The sequence below is a fragment of the Falco peregrinus genome, chromosome 4 (genome assembly GCF_023634155.1).
Source record: "Falco peregrinus isolate bFalPer1 chromosome 4, bFalPer1.pri, whole genome shotgun sequence".
Classification (NCBI taxonomy): Eukaryota; Metazoa; Chordata; class Aves; order Falconiformes; family Falconidae; genus Falco; species Falco peregrinus.
In genome coordinates, this window is record NC_073724.1 from 106,766,154 (window position 1) to 106,782,760 (window position 16,607).

The 16,607-nt window shown below is 42.4% G+C and overlaps 1 protein-coding gene across 2 annotated transcripts; it reads right to left on the bottom strand.

The window, feature by feature from the left end:
• Nucleotides 1-3,041: 3,041 nt before the first annotated feature.
• BIRC2 (baculoviral IAP repeat containing 2) lies at nt 3,042-13,555 on the bottom strand. Of its 2 annotated transcripts, XM_055801203.1 has the most exons (9): nt 13,415-13,555; nt 9,715-11,830; nt 9,503-9,602; nt 8,243-8,321; nt 7,646-7,694; nt 6,356-6,598; nt 4,884-5,138; nt 4,664-4,705; nt 3,042-3,816 (listed from the first exon to the last, which is right to left on the bottom strand). In XM_055801203.1, exons 2-9 carry the CDS (start codon nt 10,586-10,588, stop codon nt 3,623-3,625), a joined length of 1,836 nt encoding a protein of 611 aa, XP_055657178.1. In that variant the 5' UTR covers nt 10,589-11,830; nt 13,415-13,555; the 3' UTR covers nt 3,042-3,622. The 2 variants fall into 2 exon arrangements, with proteins under 2 accessions (XP_055657178.1, XP_005230610.1); XM_005230553.4 differs by lacking the exon at nt 13,415-13,555 and having other exon boundaries at nt 9,715-12,796.
• Nucleotides 13,556-16,607: the final 3,052 nt, after the last annotated feature.

Sequence of the window (16,607 nt, forward strand, 5' to 3'; positions counted from 1 at the left end):
TGCGTGCTATATTCCAGACTCTCAGGCTTGAAGGGTCCCATGCCAGCACCCATCGGTGAGGAAGCTGAGCTGGAGCACCGGTAACTGTTGTGATCACACACTCAATGAAAACCAGGAACAAAGGACTAGTGATTTGGTATAGTCTCAGAAAGTTTACTCCCTGCACTAGTAACCTCCAGAGCAAGAGTGACAACAATTGTATGTTAAGTAGCTCAACAGAACAGATAATACCCTTCCACATCCAGAATACATCTGCCTGAATTCACATACCTGGGGTGGGTGACTTTAGAAATAACTAACAGCAAAACTGAATTTGCAAGTTCATCATCTGCAACACTAAGCATGATAGTGCATACCTCAGCCTCGCAACACAGAACTAAAGGCAGATGAATACACTGTTCACAGTTCCGTGTGCTTCTCTTCTTCTGATGTCTTGTGAGGAATATGGCAAAGAACCAAGTTCTGAGAGCGTGGCACTGTGGAGTTACTGAACAACCACTAACTCATCGGTCACAAAAAGCAGCAACATAAAGATTTTTCTTTTACATCATGCTAATGGACTTCCTAGGTATTTTACACGTGGCCATTTATTTCAGCATGTAAGAGCAGTACTCTGTTACAATGCCAGGTACCGATCTGATCACTTACAGATACTAGGACTGCACGCGGTCTTCAATTTGAAGAATGCTAGGCTTCCTGGTCAATGCTCAAAAGCAAACAGAAGAGAAAGACACAATTCAGTTAAACAAAGCACACACACCAAAACCACCATGCAGGAAACCGCTCAATAATTACAACAAAGCATCACGGCACTTGCTTCACAAAACATACAGCCGCTGCCTGGGAAGCCACTGTATCTTGCAGCATCTCAAACCATTATTGGAAACTGCAACTGTTCCGGGCTAGATCCTTTGCAGATACGATAAGCTTCGTTCAAGTAAAGAAATGGCTCTTTTATAGAATCTGGTTATATTGCCTTCTGTCTTCACCTACAGCAAGCCTGACCACTGACTCCAACAAACTCCAGGTTACCCACCCTCTACAACCCCTAAGCCACGCAAACATACTCTGCAAGCTCAAGACAAACTATGGACCTGGAACGCTGACGTCTGAGAACTTGAGCTGCTTCATCAGCAGAGCTCACAGCAAGCTGGGGGCAGGGGCGGAGGCTGTTTATTGCTGTTCAACCCAGTCAAAGCTCTGGAAAATGCTTTCAAAGCAGGAAGCAGACACAGTACAAAGTGTGAAACATGATCAGCTGGTTCACAACTAACAGAAGTCACTTGATCCTCACCAAACATTAACACTGCAGTCCCCAGGGTTTAACATGGTGCTAGGGTTCTGCTTGCAGTGTGCTACAGACAGCTAGTTTTATTAGAGCTTTCCTGGAATAACACTGAGAACGTAACTGCTCACGTGCACAGCATTACGGATCAGGGCAACCACAATTGTGATAGTGGGGAACAGGGGAAAGCCATAACCTAGAGTAGCCTTCCTGTCAAAACTAGGTCAAGGAGTTTTATCCAGTAGTTTCTAGACCAAGTTCCTCCACTTCTCAGAACACCGTTCAGGTGCCTAGATGCAGGCAGCCGGCACTGTTTGAAGTTGCCCAGGACATTCAAAACATTCACCAACCCTGGCTGACAGCTACGCTGCAGGTCCTGAGATACCCTCAGGCATCACAAATGACACTGAACACCTGAATCAGTTTTTAAAGCCCTGTCATCTGATCTGTATGTAGTAACTGCAGTGTTTGAAAAACTTGTAACCCCCATATGCTTCTAAGGAAAAATGCATTGCTTCAGAAGTCTGCCTGCTACCATGTTTTTCCCTATCCTCCCTCTTCCCTGCTCAGAAATAGGGCTTACATACTAACAATTCCACACTGTTCAGGTGAGCCTGACCTCTCCAGCTCCCCCTGCAAGATTCATCTTAATCTGTATAAAGTATACTTGGTTCCAATATTACTCATTTTATGGGTCTGAATATCGAATTTCAACTCACAGGCTTTATTCTTTTAACAAGCTTGCATAATCTTTGACAACTTTTTAAGTTGCTACACAAGACAAGAGTCTTTAGAACCATTTCAAAACCAGAAAAGCAGAAGTATGTTAGTTAAAGCTGTTCAAAACTACATGCTACATTTGAAACACAGTTTTAACACCAAAACTGAAGGGAAGATACGTACCTATAATAAAGTTGGACAAAAGTCTGCATTTAAAAAGAATTACAGCAAACTGATCTACAGTTAGCAAAGAATCCTGTGTGCTACAAGGAATGTATACCAAAGCATTAAAACAATTATGATGCCAGCTAATGCACAGCATTAAAGTGTTGCAGAAATTATGGAAGAATGGATGAAACAAAACATCAGCATTGCTGAATTCACACAAAAATGTTTAAAGACAAACCAGCTGAGATTCTTGCACCCCTCCCTTAACCCCCCAAACATTAAATCTTTGAGAAATACCTATCAACACCTTCCCTCTGTAGACAGCTACTATGCAAATCTAGGGATACAAAGCTGAAAAAGGTAATTGTAGGAGTCAACCAGTAAAACAGGAGTCCCTAAACTAACAGCTTGCAAACCAAGACCCAAGACTTCAGAGGGGGCTGGAAGACCCTACTGTTTAATTGCAGATCACCATAAACTTCCAAACACAGAAAAGCAGGTTTGACATTTTAATCCCCAGCATCAAGGCTGTAATTGCTACCCTCTGCCTCATCACTGAGGTCATGAGGACCACTCCTGACCATGATTTCTGTCCTTTGAAAAAAATCAAGACAGAAGGAAATAACAGGTGCTGTTAGGGTTTTTTGAGGGGTTTTGTTAAGTAAGGATAAAAATCTGAAACCCCTACTTTACCAGAGGGAATCCTCAAGCAGCACAGAAGCTCATGCCCCTGTTCAAAAATGAATGATAGACACAGAATTAAGTTTTATTGTACTTTTGCAGGCAGGCAACCAATCCCAAACTTTTGTCAGGAAAAGACAGCATTCTAGTCACTGCAGCCTACAACAGAAAGAGAATAAACAAGCACTCACTGGAGAAGTAGAAATATTTTAATTCAATCTTCATATAAACTATTATTAATATATAGTACACAAGTAGGTAGACATGAACAAAACTTAACAAGAAGTCCTGCTGTCCCTGCAAGTTTGCCTCTTTCCTCCTCAAGTCCACAAAAAAGCCAAGCCAGAACTAGAACAGTAACTGAAGTTAATTAATATCAATTATTAATACACAGCAATCAATGTATTTCCTCACATCCTCAAGGAGGAAACTCATGAGAAGAGTTATGCCAAGCTTCATTTCAGGAATTCAACCAGAAAGTTTTTCTATTCAAAGTGACACAAGGGCATACTAGTGAAACTGCTTTCCTTAGAAAGGAAAGCTACAAAAACTTCACCTTAGTATTGAGTTAGTTTTACAAACAGAAATAGTCTTTGGCAAGGAAAAGCTAGTATACTCATAACAATTATACAGTTTACTATTACACAATGTTGTTAGGTAGTTGATTAATCATCTTCTGGACCACAATTTTCCATTCTTAAGACACTGCTGCCTTAAGCTTCAGCAGTTGGAGGATGACAGGAACAAAGATTTTGCAAGTTCCCCTCTTTATGAAAGAAAAGTACGAACTGTACCCTTTATTGTCCCCCTGCAAATAGGGCATTTTCTAAGGGATGGTGCACATTCTTTGCATACCACTAAGTGACCACATGGAATAAAAACAATAGAAACTTCTTTGTCCATGCAAACTTTACATGTTCTTTCCTCTTGCAGCCTTCTTAATTGCTCTTCCATAGGTAAACCTGGAAAAAATTATTTTAAAACTTAAGACAGCCAAATATAATTCTATTTAAAATACAGTCATGTTCTATTTCACCCTTTATTTCCCTATCTGCATTCACCAAAACCAGATGGCAGTGAGAAAATGGACACATTTTCCAGAGCTCAGAAAATGGCATGCAAGGAACTAGTCTCTAGTTTCCAGTTCCGTGAGACAACACAAACAGCTTAGGGATTGGAAGCCAACTGTAGCTCAAAATCAACCAATGTTTACATTTTAGCAAATGCTGTACTTTTCTGGCTTGGATATTAGAAGTGCAGAGCACACAGTCCAGCTGGTGGAAGCAAGCAATATTCAAGCTTGTATACTTTTCTGCAGTCTATTAACATATTAAACTACAGGACTAAGAACCAGAGCAAACTCAATCCCATGTCTGACAATTCTTTATCTACCCAGCTGTTGGTCAAGCTAGACCGCAAGACACCTATAACCTACTCTGGAAAAGCAGAGATTATAATACCTGCTGTGATATGCTAACCTACTATTCATTGTGCAATCTTTACCAAGTGCCTGAATGAGAGCTTGTACCAGGATCAAGTCCAGCATGTGCTTGAATTGTCAAGCTCCAGAAAGCTCTACCTCCCATGGTACAACAGCATGTGTAAGGCACGGAATGACACAGCTTACAGCAGATAGACTTGCAAGCAAGTCCATGCATGCACTTAACTTTTTCAAGTAAATGCATCTCACCAAAGCACTGTTGGGGAAAGGGTAATGCATAAAACTTATTTCTTAACCAAAGTAATTTTCTTTTTTATGATGTTATCAGCTATTTGTCCTTTGAAGTAAGGAGGCAGAGTTTAAGGTACCTGAAACATCTTCTGTGGGAACATACTTCATGTTCTTCTCCACTAAAATAAGAGGGGAAAAAAAAAACCAAAACAACTAGTCATTTGGCTAATCTATATTCAAATGGTATTCCCCCCCCTTTTTTTTTTTCCTTTAGGTTCTTATGACAGCACTGGTTAGAATTCTATAAGCTTACATCCTTTAAAAATGATAATAAAAAAAAAAAAAGGACAGACATACCAAATAAATCTTTGTACAGCACTGGGTCACAATCTCGTAGACAATTTTTGAATATGCTGGCTGCTTCATTTCCTTTCACTAAAACTGTATCTATCAGTTCCCTTGCTTGCAGTGGTGTCTGAGTCTTTTGCTTAATAACATCATGCTCAAGTTCCGTTATCACTTTAGCTGATAGTAAACTCCCAAGGATTGGAAGCACACATGTTAAACGTTGGAATAAAGCCATACGATTCTTTCGGATTAAGGACAAATCATCTGGAACGCAAAGGGGATCAGACATTTGTTAAGAATACACTCCTCCAAGCTGCATTTCTGCTTAGCAATAATTGATACATTATTTAATCTCTACTTGAAATGTTCACTTACCACACACCATTAAGAAAGACCTCAGTAAGTTTTAATGGTACTCACACGAAGAACAGACTGAAGAAAACCACATAGAAGCAGCTTCTGAGCTGAAGCATTTCCACCAACAAAACTTCCTGCTTCCATCCCTAGGTTAAATTATCTGAGGGGAATCTTGTCTAACTTCACACTAGCAAAATTTACATTCTCTGCACAGCTGCAAAGAAAAAACCCACCACCTCTGCACAACACCAATGCTAACTCGCTGACAACCAACGGGTTAATTTAGTCAGCGGCAGATAAAATCAAGTCTGAGATGCAGACAGAGTAAGTTTTTCTAAGAGGTGTCCAACAGAATTATGTGCAAGAAAACCAGAAGTACAGCACAACCAGACTCTGGCCATTTGGGTTTTTTTAATAATCTATCTCAACAGCAAAAAAAAAAAATTTCAGTTAAGATTTAATGGTTGAATCTATCCATGCTTTTTTGATAGAACGTGCACTACTGCAAGAAGCAATCTTAATTCAATTTATAATTGTGGTATTTTATTACAACTTCACAGACTCAAAAATAGTAGGATTTTTTTTTTTGCTTCCAAAATTATATAGCATTAAAACAAAAGGAAACGTTAAAGACATATCAAATAAACACTGTTAAATATCCGATATGCCTGGTTGAGTCAGACACAGAAAAAAGACCTTTGGCCACCTTACAGAATCCAAATTTGCAGAAGATTATAGCCTCTTCTAGAAAGTGGATATGGTAGCTCATTGCTTCAAGTAGCTTAAAGAGCGGGCAAATTTGAAGAAAAAAATTAGTAGGGTGTGCCAAGTAAAGTATTTTGGTTCTATTATTTTATTAACAGCAATAAAAAGGCACACTTTTTTTTTAAAAAAAAAAAAGGCTTTGTTCCTGTGGAGAAAATCGGGTGATTCTGAACCCTAGGCAGCTGTGTGAACCATCATCCTGAATGGGAACAAAACATTTCCCAGACTGCTAGTTCCATACAGATGCCCTGACAATGCTTTTACAGAAGCTGATCATAACAGCAATTAAACTGAATCACTTCATGCATACGTAATACAAACCACTTCCGCTTTTACTTTTATTCATGCCTTTTCCGTACCTGATGCCACTTCTTCAAATTGTTTCTCTTTCTCTTCTTCTCTCTTTTCATCTTCAGCAGTGAGCAGATCAGACACAAGGTCATTAACAGTCTTGTAGTTTTCTCCAGTGGCCAAGATTTTACTTTGCACTGTTTGCTTTATTAGCCTTCTACGGAATCCCATCTCCAAGGCAGCTTTAACCACAGGTGTGTTCATCATGATTGCATCTTCTGAATGACACTCTCCAGGTTCAAAATGAATAACTAATCAAAGAGTAAAAATCAGCATGTGTAATATAACAAATAAAATACCTATAACAACCCAGAAGTCTGACTCACCAACATGACCTACACACATGCATATACACATGAATACCTAGCATTAAAAGGTTTCAATGGTTTAATAGATTTTTTTAATTAGTTAGTTTTAAAAATGGAGGACAGTTACTTAAGATTCAATTGTACTGAATCCATGAGGAACTCCAGCCCATGTCAGGCTTTCAGTAAAATCTAGGATAATCCAGAGACACCACAGAGAATACCATTGTGTTTCAGCAGCTTTTTTTATACTAAGTCATTTCTAACTTCAGCCTTGAAAAAAAGTCTTGGAGGAAGAATCAAAATTCAGGTTTGTAGTACAAACAATTGCTCTATTGCAGCTCTTAATCAGTATTTTCCATTCAGCTTACTAAACACCAGACATAGAATTCTGACTCATTGTCCTCAGCCAGCAGGGACTATGATAGCATAAGCCACTCACCCCTCTTGGAGGAGTTTATTTCCACCGTAACTAGAGTCCAGCTCAAAAAGACTTCACTTTATCGGCTCATCCTACCCTCTCCTTAACCACTGCTGTTCCAAGTCAGAGCATTTACCTAGCTATGTGCCTAAAAATGGAGCTGCCTAACTGCACAGTCATGACACCCCACCCTCTAGCAACTGTTCCACCAAGTTCAATACTGTGCGTCAAACAAATATCAAACCGACTTGTTTTGTTTAACTCAACCATGAAACTAAAAACTACAAATCCAGCAAATGCCAAGCATTCAAATCAAAAACCTTAAAATGAACTGCTAATAGGAAAATAATGAAAATTAAAGACAAGATCTCTTAAAGGTACTTCCCTGAAGTTTATCCATATAGTATCAAAGCTACCTAGCTTTTATCATTAGTTAGAAAATGTTAGATAGTTAGATAGTATTGTTGTTTCCAAGAAAATTTAAGAATTGTTAAGCAGGTTAGCTTTGAATAGCCAATCATTAAGATTGCAAAATACTGAGAAAGTTTAAAAACATGCTTTTATATACATACTTGGGGGATCAATGTTTTCATCTACAGGCGTATCGGAGGTTGACAAGAGCTGTGGAACACAACAGAACTACATTAGTATCAAAGTATTGCTTTTCCTCTAACATACCTTTCTAATACATTCTTCCCTCATCAACCATCTGAACAGGACCTGTGAAGTATTTTACATGCAGTTACACAAGTCTACAAATTTGTGCAGCTATATCATTAGTTAGTGCTGACCAATTCCATGACGAGAAGTTCGGCTTACTCTTTCTGTAAGAGTTATGGATAGAAATATTTCAGGCTGTTCATCACTGATTTCTGAAACAACACGTACTGACCTGCATTACTCACTGAAACTTACATAATGAGAATTTCCTTCCCCTGACAGGAAGGAGCTCACTGCCTCACAACACTTTCCACAAGTAATCCGTACAGGTTAAACTCTTACTAATCCAAGTCCCCATGGTTCAGCACCGGTTTCATTTTTGTGCTCATGAAGAGCATTTCTCATCTTAGAAGCCTAGTAGAAACATATGCAGAAGGATGGACCAAATTCCCAAAGGGAACACAGTGCTCTTCAACAGGGGAAAATCAAAGTTAAACAGTAAAGTTTACCTGTTCCAGAAGATGGGGAAACCTGGCCTGAATTTGACTTACAAACTCTCCTCCTTTTACACGAAGCAGATACTCACACCTGAAACATTGACAGAAGTGTACCAAATTATACTTTCTACTTGCCAAAGAAAAAAATACAGAAGAATGAAACAGTTTAACATAGTGTAACTTAAATGTTGCTCAGAAGGCAAAGAGTTCTCATAAGTGGAAGCTCAATGCAGTCTTGTGTCTGGTGACTTTGATAAAGCGTCTCCATGATGTTCATCAGTCAGTAGGCTTACGCATATAAATGCAGCAGCTTTACCTTCTGCTATCACCCCTAATCAAAATGGCAGTCATGAGAAATGATACTGTTAGCATCACTGCAAGTGCAGTGATAAACCGTTTCCATCTCACCATTCTTATCTCCCCCTCAAATCATTTAAAAGAAGTTAAAATTTAACACCACGATCAAAGCCAGATCTGCTTCAGTAACTCAGAGTTATCTCTCTAAAATACATCTACTGACAGGGACAACACAGAAGGAAACAAACATGTCATTTGACTCTTACGTACATCATGTAGTCCAACAGTAGCTGGTAAATTGCCCATGACAGACTACCTGGACATCTGTGATGTCAAGAATTATTGTTAGCTTTCCTGAAATAAAGTGCAGCTCTTTCTGTCATTAATGTAGGCAGAGATTTCCACAGGCACAGATAGGAATTAGGTATGCAATTCCCATTTAATTAAGGGTGACATGAAAAAAAAGTTATTTCTGGCATTTTTCCAAGAGGGACACAGTGCACAGCCACTGAAAGCTTTTTCACAAGCCTTTCTACATCTAAGAAACAAACTGCATGAACTCTAAAACTGGTTCAAGAGCATTCAGCATGGGCACAAAACTAGACGGAGGGAGTCAAATGTTCCTTTACTTTCTCAGCAGCTTTTCTCTCCTCAGTCTGCTTTCTAACTGCTTCTCTTAGATAAAATGCTCATGAACAATGCAGCCTCACTTGCTAATTGTGATTTCGGGATGCACGCAGCTTTTAATTATGAAGTAGAAAGCATTAAATATCATGCTTAATGAAGAAACATTTTAATCAAGGCCACCTTAGTATTTCAGAGATTTTCAATAGAGGTACATGAAATACATACAAATGAATGAATTTGTATACCATATGGTAAAGTTAAATAAAAGTATTAAGTACAGTACTTAGCTACCAAAATTAGAAGTATTTAAGGATGTGAACAAATTATAAAAAAAATTTTGCAGATTACCTTGGAAACCACTTTGCATGCTCAACCCATGGATCATCTCCAGATTCCCAGCACCTTAACCCACCATCACAGCAAAAACACTTGACATCATCATTGCGGCCTTTAAAAAAAATACAGGGCAAAATAATCTAGCAAACATTTGCACAATTTAAGTAGTAAATGCTGACATAGCAATATGAATAAAACCAGAGACTCGATCAGTTTTTTCTTACCTACATAGTAAAAGCCAGCATCTGCAAGCTGTTCAGGCTGAACTGGAATTCTAGCTGGCCAGTTTATGAATGTTTTAACACGTGCTTCATGCGTTTGCATGCTCACGTTTGAAACATTGAAACTTGGCTGGTCTCGGGTAAGGTTTTCCACAAAAGGGCAGTTAGGAAAGTGTCTCCGATGCTCTGACATAGCATTATCTTTTGGTTCCCAGTTACTCAGCTGACCACCACAGGTGAAACAAGCAACTTTGTCTGCTGTCCCCAAGTAATACAGTCCAGCCTTTGCCAGATCAGAGGGCGAGAGAAAAGTCAGTGGCCATGAGTGAAAAGTGCATAGTCTAGCATCTTCTGTACTCATAGAAGGATTGTGAAGTTTAGGTCTCAAGAATGAAAGGTCTTCAACTGCCCTCGTAGTTATCGGGTCTTGAGGAAAACTGGAAAAAGAGCCACTGAAATATCCAACTTGTTCTAAATTTGGAGAAAGTGTTATGGAATGTAGAGATGGTGACAGACTGCTTGTGACCAGAGGTGAAAAGGCAGAACGAGAAGACAGTCCAAGGTTGTTAACTGAAAGCATGTTTTGAACAAAACTGCAGCTAGGATACAGCTGCTTATGTTTTTCCATAGCATTATCTCCTGGTTGCCAGCTGTCCAATGTTAAGCCACAACTGAAGCACTTAACTTTATCTTGCACACCAGTGTAATAAAACCCAGCCCGGGCAAGACTCCGTTCTGACACTGGCACGTTAACAGGGAAAGTAGAAAACGTTGACATTCTGTAGAGTTCACAGGATAGATCATACTTCAGTTCACCGCACAAAGCACTCTGCTTCGTGATGCTAGCCAAGAAAGGGCTATTTTCCATTATGTTCATAATGGACTATTTTTGGAAGAATGGGACAAGTCTTCCTCTGGGAGGTAGTTGTGTGCATTAAAGGCAATTTGGAATAACCCCTGCCTGTACAAAAGCAAGAACCTGAAAATTAAATACTTCAATGTGCAACTTTGAATGCATATGTGAATACAATTAGCTTCATGATTGAACAGCCTTTAAATATTTGGGAAGTTCTTGTACTTCAGTTTCCGCAACTGCTTTCAGTGTAAAAGCTGCCTCATCCCACTTTGACAGTTGACGAAAGCATGGCAAAAAGGACCTTCCCTTGAATCATACAGGCATCACATGCTTTCCTGGTACAGTGTATCTGGGGGCACAGTATTAATTTGTCAGGCTAGTTGAGGAGGGATCCAGAGGGGAAAAAAACCTCAAATAGGTTTATCAAAATCCTTCGTTAATAAAGAAACTAAAACATGGGGCAACTGAAAAAAAAAAGTCATTTCTAACCAGAACATATGTTAAGTAATTTAAGAACTATTTCACCCTAGACAGCTGATAAATATGCAGCTTATACTCAGGTTAAGATTTTAGTTTGTAAACCTCATTAAGAGGCTGAAAATAACGGTTTATCAGCTCCAAAAGGCACACCAAAAAAAGCACCTCTGAACTGACATTATGGAACTGATCTGGTGTATTTGCTACTACTAGATGTCCAAAGAACTCAGCTCACCTTCTGCATGTTGTTGGAATAAAGAAGTTGATGTAAATATTGTTGTTGTAAAGTTAATTTATATTCAACTTCACATATATTGACTATACAGCTATGAGAAAAATAAATCCTATACACTGCCACTGACAGGGTGAGCTGTCTTAATTAACAAGCCTGGAATAGCCCCAGGCTTTTCTGTCTATAACATTGTCAGCACAGACTGAACAGGGAATTTCAGTTTTAACCTGGTGCCTTAGTTACCAGTATAGAGTTAACAAATTTAACGTAAATGAATTGCCTTGTGTCGGGACATTCTAATACTTTATACTGTTGAATTAAGTTTTTCCTGTGTGCCATCTTTATGGCATACAGAAGCAAACAGAATCCTCAAATTAAAAAAAAATTTTTTTTGAAGCCTTAGTTTCTTTATTTGTGCACAAAACTACCTCCCAGAGTTAAGACTGAAGTCCCTCTAAAGTGCCTACGCCTCCATATTGATACTGACTGTTCACAAGAAGAAACTGTAAGTATCTATAGTTTCAATCACTTAATTCTTTTGAGTGGAACAAAACCTGTAAGAAAGAGAAGAATGTTTCAAAATACACAAAATGATGTGCATGTAATGTCTATACAAACAGAAACTACACAAACTGAAACACTAAAATCTCAGTGTAAGCTCTTTTGTAATGTTAGCTAGGAGGTTTAAGGGAGTCACCTTTACATAACGTCCTATGGAACGGATTTACACACTTAATTTCCTTGTTACTGATACATATGCAAAACTGTTTAATCTACAGGCAGAACTTCTTTGGCTGATAGATGAATCTGACAGCTTGTGATCAAGTAAATAACTAAAGGCAAGATCTTGTAATAAAGAAATTGCATCCATTTAAATCAGTTTAAGCTTTCAGATTCTCAAACAATGAAGATCCAGTTTTCTTACATTGACTTAATTTAAGAGTACTGCAATTTCTTATTTAGGTAAATCCAATGATACTTGAAACATAGGGCATCATTCAGCACAACTGAAATTCACCAAACAAATTCACATAACAGCAAAGACAAAGTTAAAAATTTTCAAATATATAACTTTATATTTATTCATATATAGCAGTCAGGTCCTAAAAAGAACCACATATACTTGTCATGATGACACAGTGTAGAAAAATCACCTACTGGAAACCAGCAGAGCATTTCCTATACAACTCAACAGCTCTTAGCAGGTTCGTTCTTAATATGGTCATGCCACTACTACTAGTAGTTTCTTAATCACTGAGGACACAAGTTACAAATACCTTACCCCAATGCACTCCTCTAACTCAGATGGTGGGACTAAGCGATCACCACACACAAACAATGCTAGCCCAAGAAGTTAAGCCAGTTTCCGTACCGCAGTAAGTCCGATACCTCACAGTAAATGCCAGAAATACTAGAACAAACTAAACCTTAGTAACCCTACAACATTTATGATCACTTAAACCCGAAATCCTGAGGTCATTTTCTGCTGAACGTTCTTCTCCTAACGTTATCCTCCACCTCAGCCCCACGTACCCTCGACTTCCAAAGACAACCAGCTGCTCTGGTGGTTGGTTTTTTTCTTCTGTTACCTTGCAGCAACGCTCAGGGGTTACTTAAGCACAGAGCTGCAACGTCTGAAGTACAGCAACCTCAAAACTCAATTTAATATTCCTCCACTCTTACGTTACAAACGAGGCAAAGCAAGTCTGCCTTCCGAGCACCCCTCACTAAGTTTACACATCTTGAGCACCGAAACCCACCCGGCAGGGTTCGTGCGCCGCCGCCCCCGCCACCCTCCCCGGCATGGCGGGGCCTGGCCCGCCGCCCCTCCGCCTCACGCCCCCGCCGCGACCGGCTGGGAGCCCCCAGCGGCCACCCGGCAGGGCTGCCGCGCTCCCCCCCGGCGCCCGAGACCCCGGCCTGGGGCGGAGCAGGCCCCTCAGCCCGCCCCAGCCCTCTCCCCGCCGCCGGCCGAGCCCAGCGGCCGCCGGCCAGTGCCGCGAAGCCGGTGACAAGCGCAGCCGCCCCGACACGACCTGCCCGCGCCCCCGCCCGCCGCCCCCTCAGCCGGGCGCAGAGGCCCGACGCGGTCGCGACGCAGCACCAGGCCACAGCCCGGCGCGCACCCCCATACTCACGGACTGGGGTCGCACCCCGGCAGCGGGCGGGCCGGCTCCGCGCCCCAGCCTATATACAAACGGTGCCTGGCGAGGGCGCGGGGGGGGAGCGGCGCCCCCGGCCGGCACCGCCCCTGCCCAGGAAACTCCGAGTGGAGGCGCCGTGCCGGGAAAGCCCCGGCGGCCGCCGGGCGCATGCGCTGCCTGACGGGGCGGGCGGCGGGCGGTGGGCGGCGGGCGGCGCCTCCCCCAGCCCGTCTCTCCCTGCCCGCCCTGTCCGTGACGAGCGCCGTCGTGTGGCGGCCGCCGGCGGGAGGAGCGCGCCCCTGGGCTGTCCGCGCCCCTCGGCGCCGGGGGCTCCGGCCGGGCGGCTTCTCCGTTCGGCCTCGCCGCCCTGCCGCTTGTTCGGGTGGCTGCGCTGCGGGGGAAGGAAAGCCGCGGCCCCGCCGGCGTCAGCCGGGACGTTAGGTACTTTCCTGGCGGCCGGGGAAACCCGCCGGGGCAACGTGCTTCCCCGCGGCCCGACCCGGCCCGGCGTGGTCCAGGGCGGGGATTTCCAGCCCCGGCGCCGTGCGGGGCGGTGGGCGGCCTGTGACCCCCGCCGCTGGGAAGGGCCGGGCCCGGCCCGGAGGGGGCAGCGCCTCGGGCAGCGGCCCAGCCCCGCCGCCTTGCCCGCGGGGCCGCGCACTAGCCCCGGCGGGTGCCTTGGGCTCCGGCTCACGCTCGGCTGCCGGCACGGCCCGCTCCTGCCGCCGGGGTTTGCGGCACCCCCCGCGGATTGACGTTTGCTCCTTGACAGCAGCGTAAAACGCTGTTGCATGGCCCCACTTGCTCATACAGGCAGCTCTGCAGACTTCAAAGAGGGGAAACATGACCGGTGAAGGCCTTCAGTCATTGGAAGCCACAGGGGAAGAACATGAGGAAGACAAAAAGAGAATATAAATTTCCACTGGAAGAGTTCAAGGCAGTATCTCTGCATATAGAAAGCTGAAAAACTTCCACAGCGGGTACCAGAACACTGACCAACACTCAAAATCTCCTAGCGTAGTCGTGGTCTGGGCATTTCCTATAAAGAAACAACAGATACGAGATCCAAAAAAGCCCCATTTTGTGATGACAGAACAGCAGTAGGTTGTTTGCACAACTGAGAACTGAAGAGTAAGAATAAAGGAAGCATAACTGAGCAGAGCCTTATGACACTAGTGGGTAATTTTCTGTAACAGCATTCCAGTAAGATGAATTTGCCAGACTCATTCATACCTTTTCTAAAACTTTTTCAAATTTCCTGTCATATGTGATGATGTCATGTAGAACACTGTCAAATTTCAAACATCTAGCTGTGCTGACAAGTAGTATAGTATAGCTTTTACTATAACACCATTTAACTTTGCGTAATTACAGACATAGAAACATTTGCTGTTTCAGCAGTGGCACACAGAAAAAAAGGTTAAAATCTTAACAGTTTAAAATGTTAATCAGATCACTGATAGGTCATTTTAAGGAAACTGCTGATGTGGACAAGACGGGACTCAAGGTTCAAAAATTGATTCAGCTCTCCATATACCATATCTGAAGAATGACGGGGTGTGGAGAGTTTTATTGGACATAAGGAACTGTTTAATGTCACAGAAGGAACTGAGTTCTATATATGTACATACGTGTGGCTTTAATTGCAACTGCTGAAAGATATACTTTCAGAGGGCAAACTTCAGTGTGAGGACTTCAAGCAGAACTCCCTAAATGAACTTACACTGAATCTGTTGTAACATATTCTTGACTTTTTTACATACATTCTCCCAGGGCTGATTAACCCAGTGTTCCTCCTCAACTCTCTTGCAGCCTGCATTGCTCCCTTGTGCCGCTCCACCCCCGGTCACATATCTGCCCTTTGCCCCTCTGTGCCCTTCGGCCTCCTTCCAATATGGCAATATAAACTGCTGTTTCCTCCACTCCCAGGCCTCAAGGCAAGCAGTTTCAGGCTCTCCCTTTCTGTTTGGCAAGCCTCATATCGCAGTGAGGAGGAAGGGAGGGGGAGGATCAAAAAAACAAGCTAAAATGCTTGTAAAAGCAGAAAAAGAAATGTCGCTGCTCTGAGCTGCCAGGCTCTTGCTGCTTGCTTTGTCTCTTCGAGTATAGTAACAGCTCCTTCAATTCTCCATTCCCAACCATTTTCTTTTCAGAGAAAAAGATAGAGGGAACTTTCCCCACTTACTTAGCTACAATGACAGATAGTCCTTTCTCCAAAGAACATCAGAACAGAACTAAAGGTTTCTTCTTGGGACTGAAATGCCTGAGGAACAGTGCATTACCATCAGCGTCCTGAGTCTTGCTTCAACCTGGGCCTCTCCAGAGGCAGAGAGGACAGCAGTGGTGCATAAGTCCTACCCAAGCTAAATACAGGCTTCAGCTTTGGTTCTTGGGTTCTGTGGCACATCACAGTGGGACTGATCCTTATTCCGTCTCTTTCACCTGCTGCAGCAATCTCTCAAGATTATAGTCCTGATCTAAAAAACAGTTGATAAACTGAAACAAGGCACTCTGCAGACTCTTAGCTCTGGAGAGGTGGGAAGAAGGCTGCATTCAGATAAAGGTGTCCTCAGCCAAAGGAAACTGCTTTCTCAAGGAGCCCCATCTAATCATAGAGGTCAAAGTGTGGCTGCCCCATTAGCAGTGTTTATGAAAATAAACATAATGGTAGTGTTGACTGAAACAGCAAAGGTGATACAGTAAATTTCTGGAAGTGGAATGCAGCGACCCTGGTGAATGAGTGCATTATAAATACTGATCAAGTAGCCCAGACAGCCTTTGAAGTACCTGATGTAACTGCATGTCCAGAAGCCTTCTCCAAGAGGCCTGATGAATGCTGGTCTCCCCATGCTGTCATCCTTCTCTGATGCCTTCCTCAGTTTACTGTCTTTTACAGCGTTAAAACATCTGGCTTTAATGGTACCTCTGTAACGCACCCCTAAACATCTATGAAGGGGAGAGAGGGAAAAAAGGCTTCCCATTGCTACTGCTCTTCTCTACCATAAATTACAGAAAAAAATACTGTTACCTGGTTTCTTACCACCATAACTGACTGTCAGAGTATCTCACTAGGATTTCAACCTTACCAGTTACACACACACAACCTTAACAACCTGACATGCAAAAATATTCATCGTGATTTTTATCTCAGCTTTTTTCTGGAGACAAAACCAGCTCAAAGTGGCAA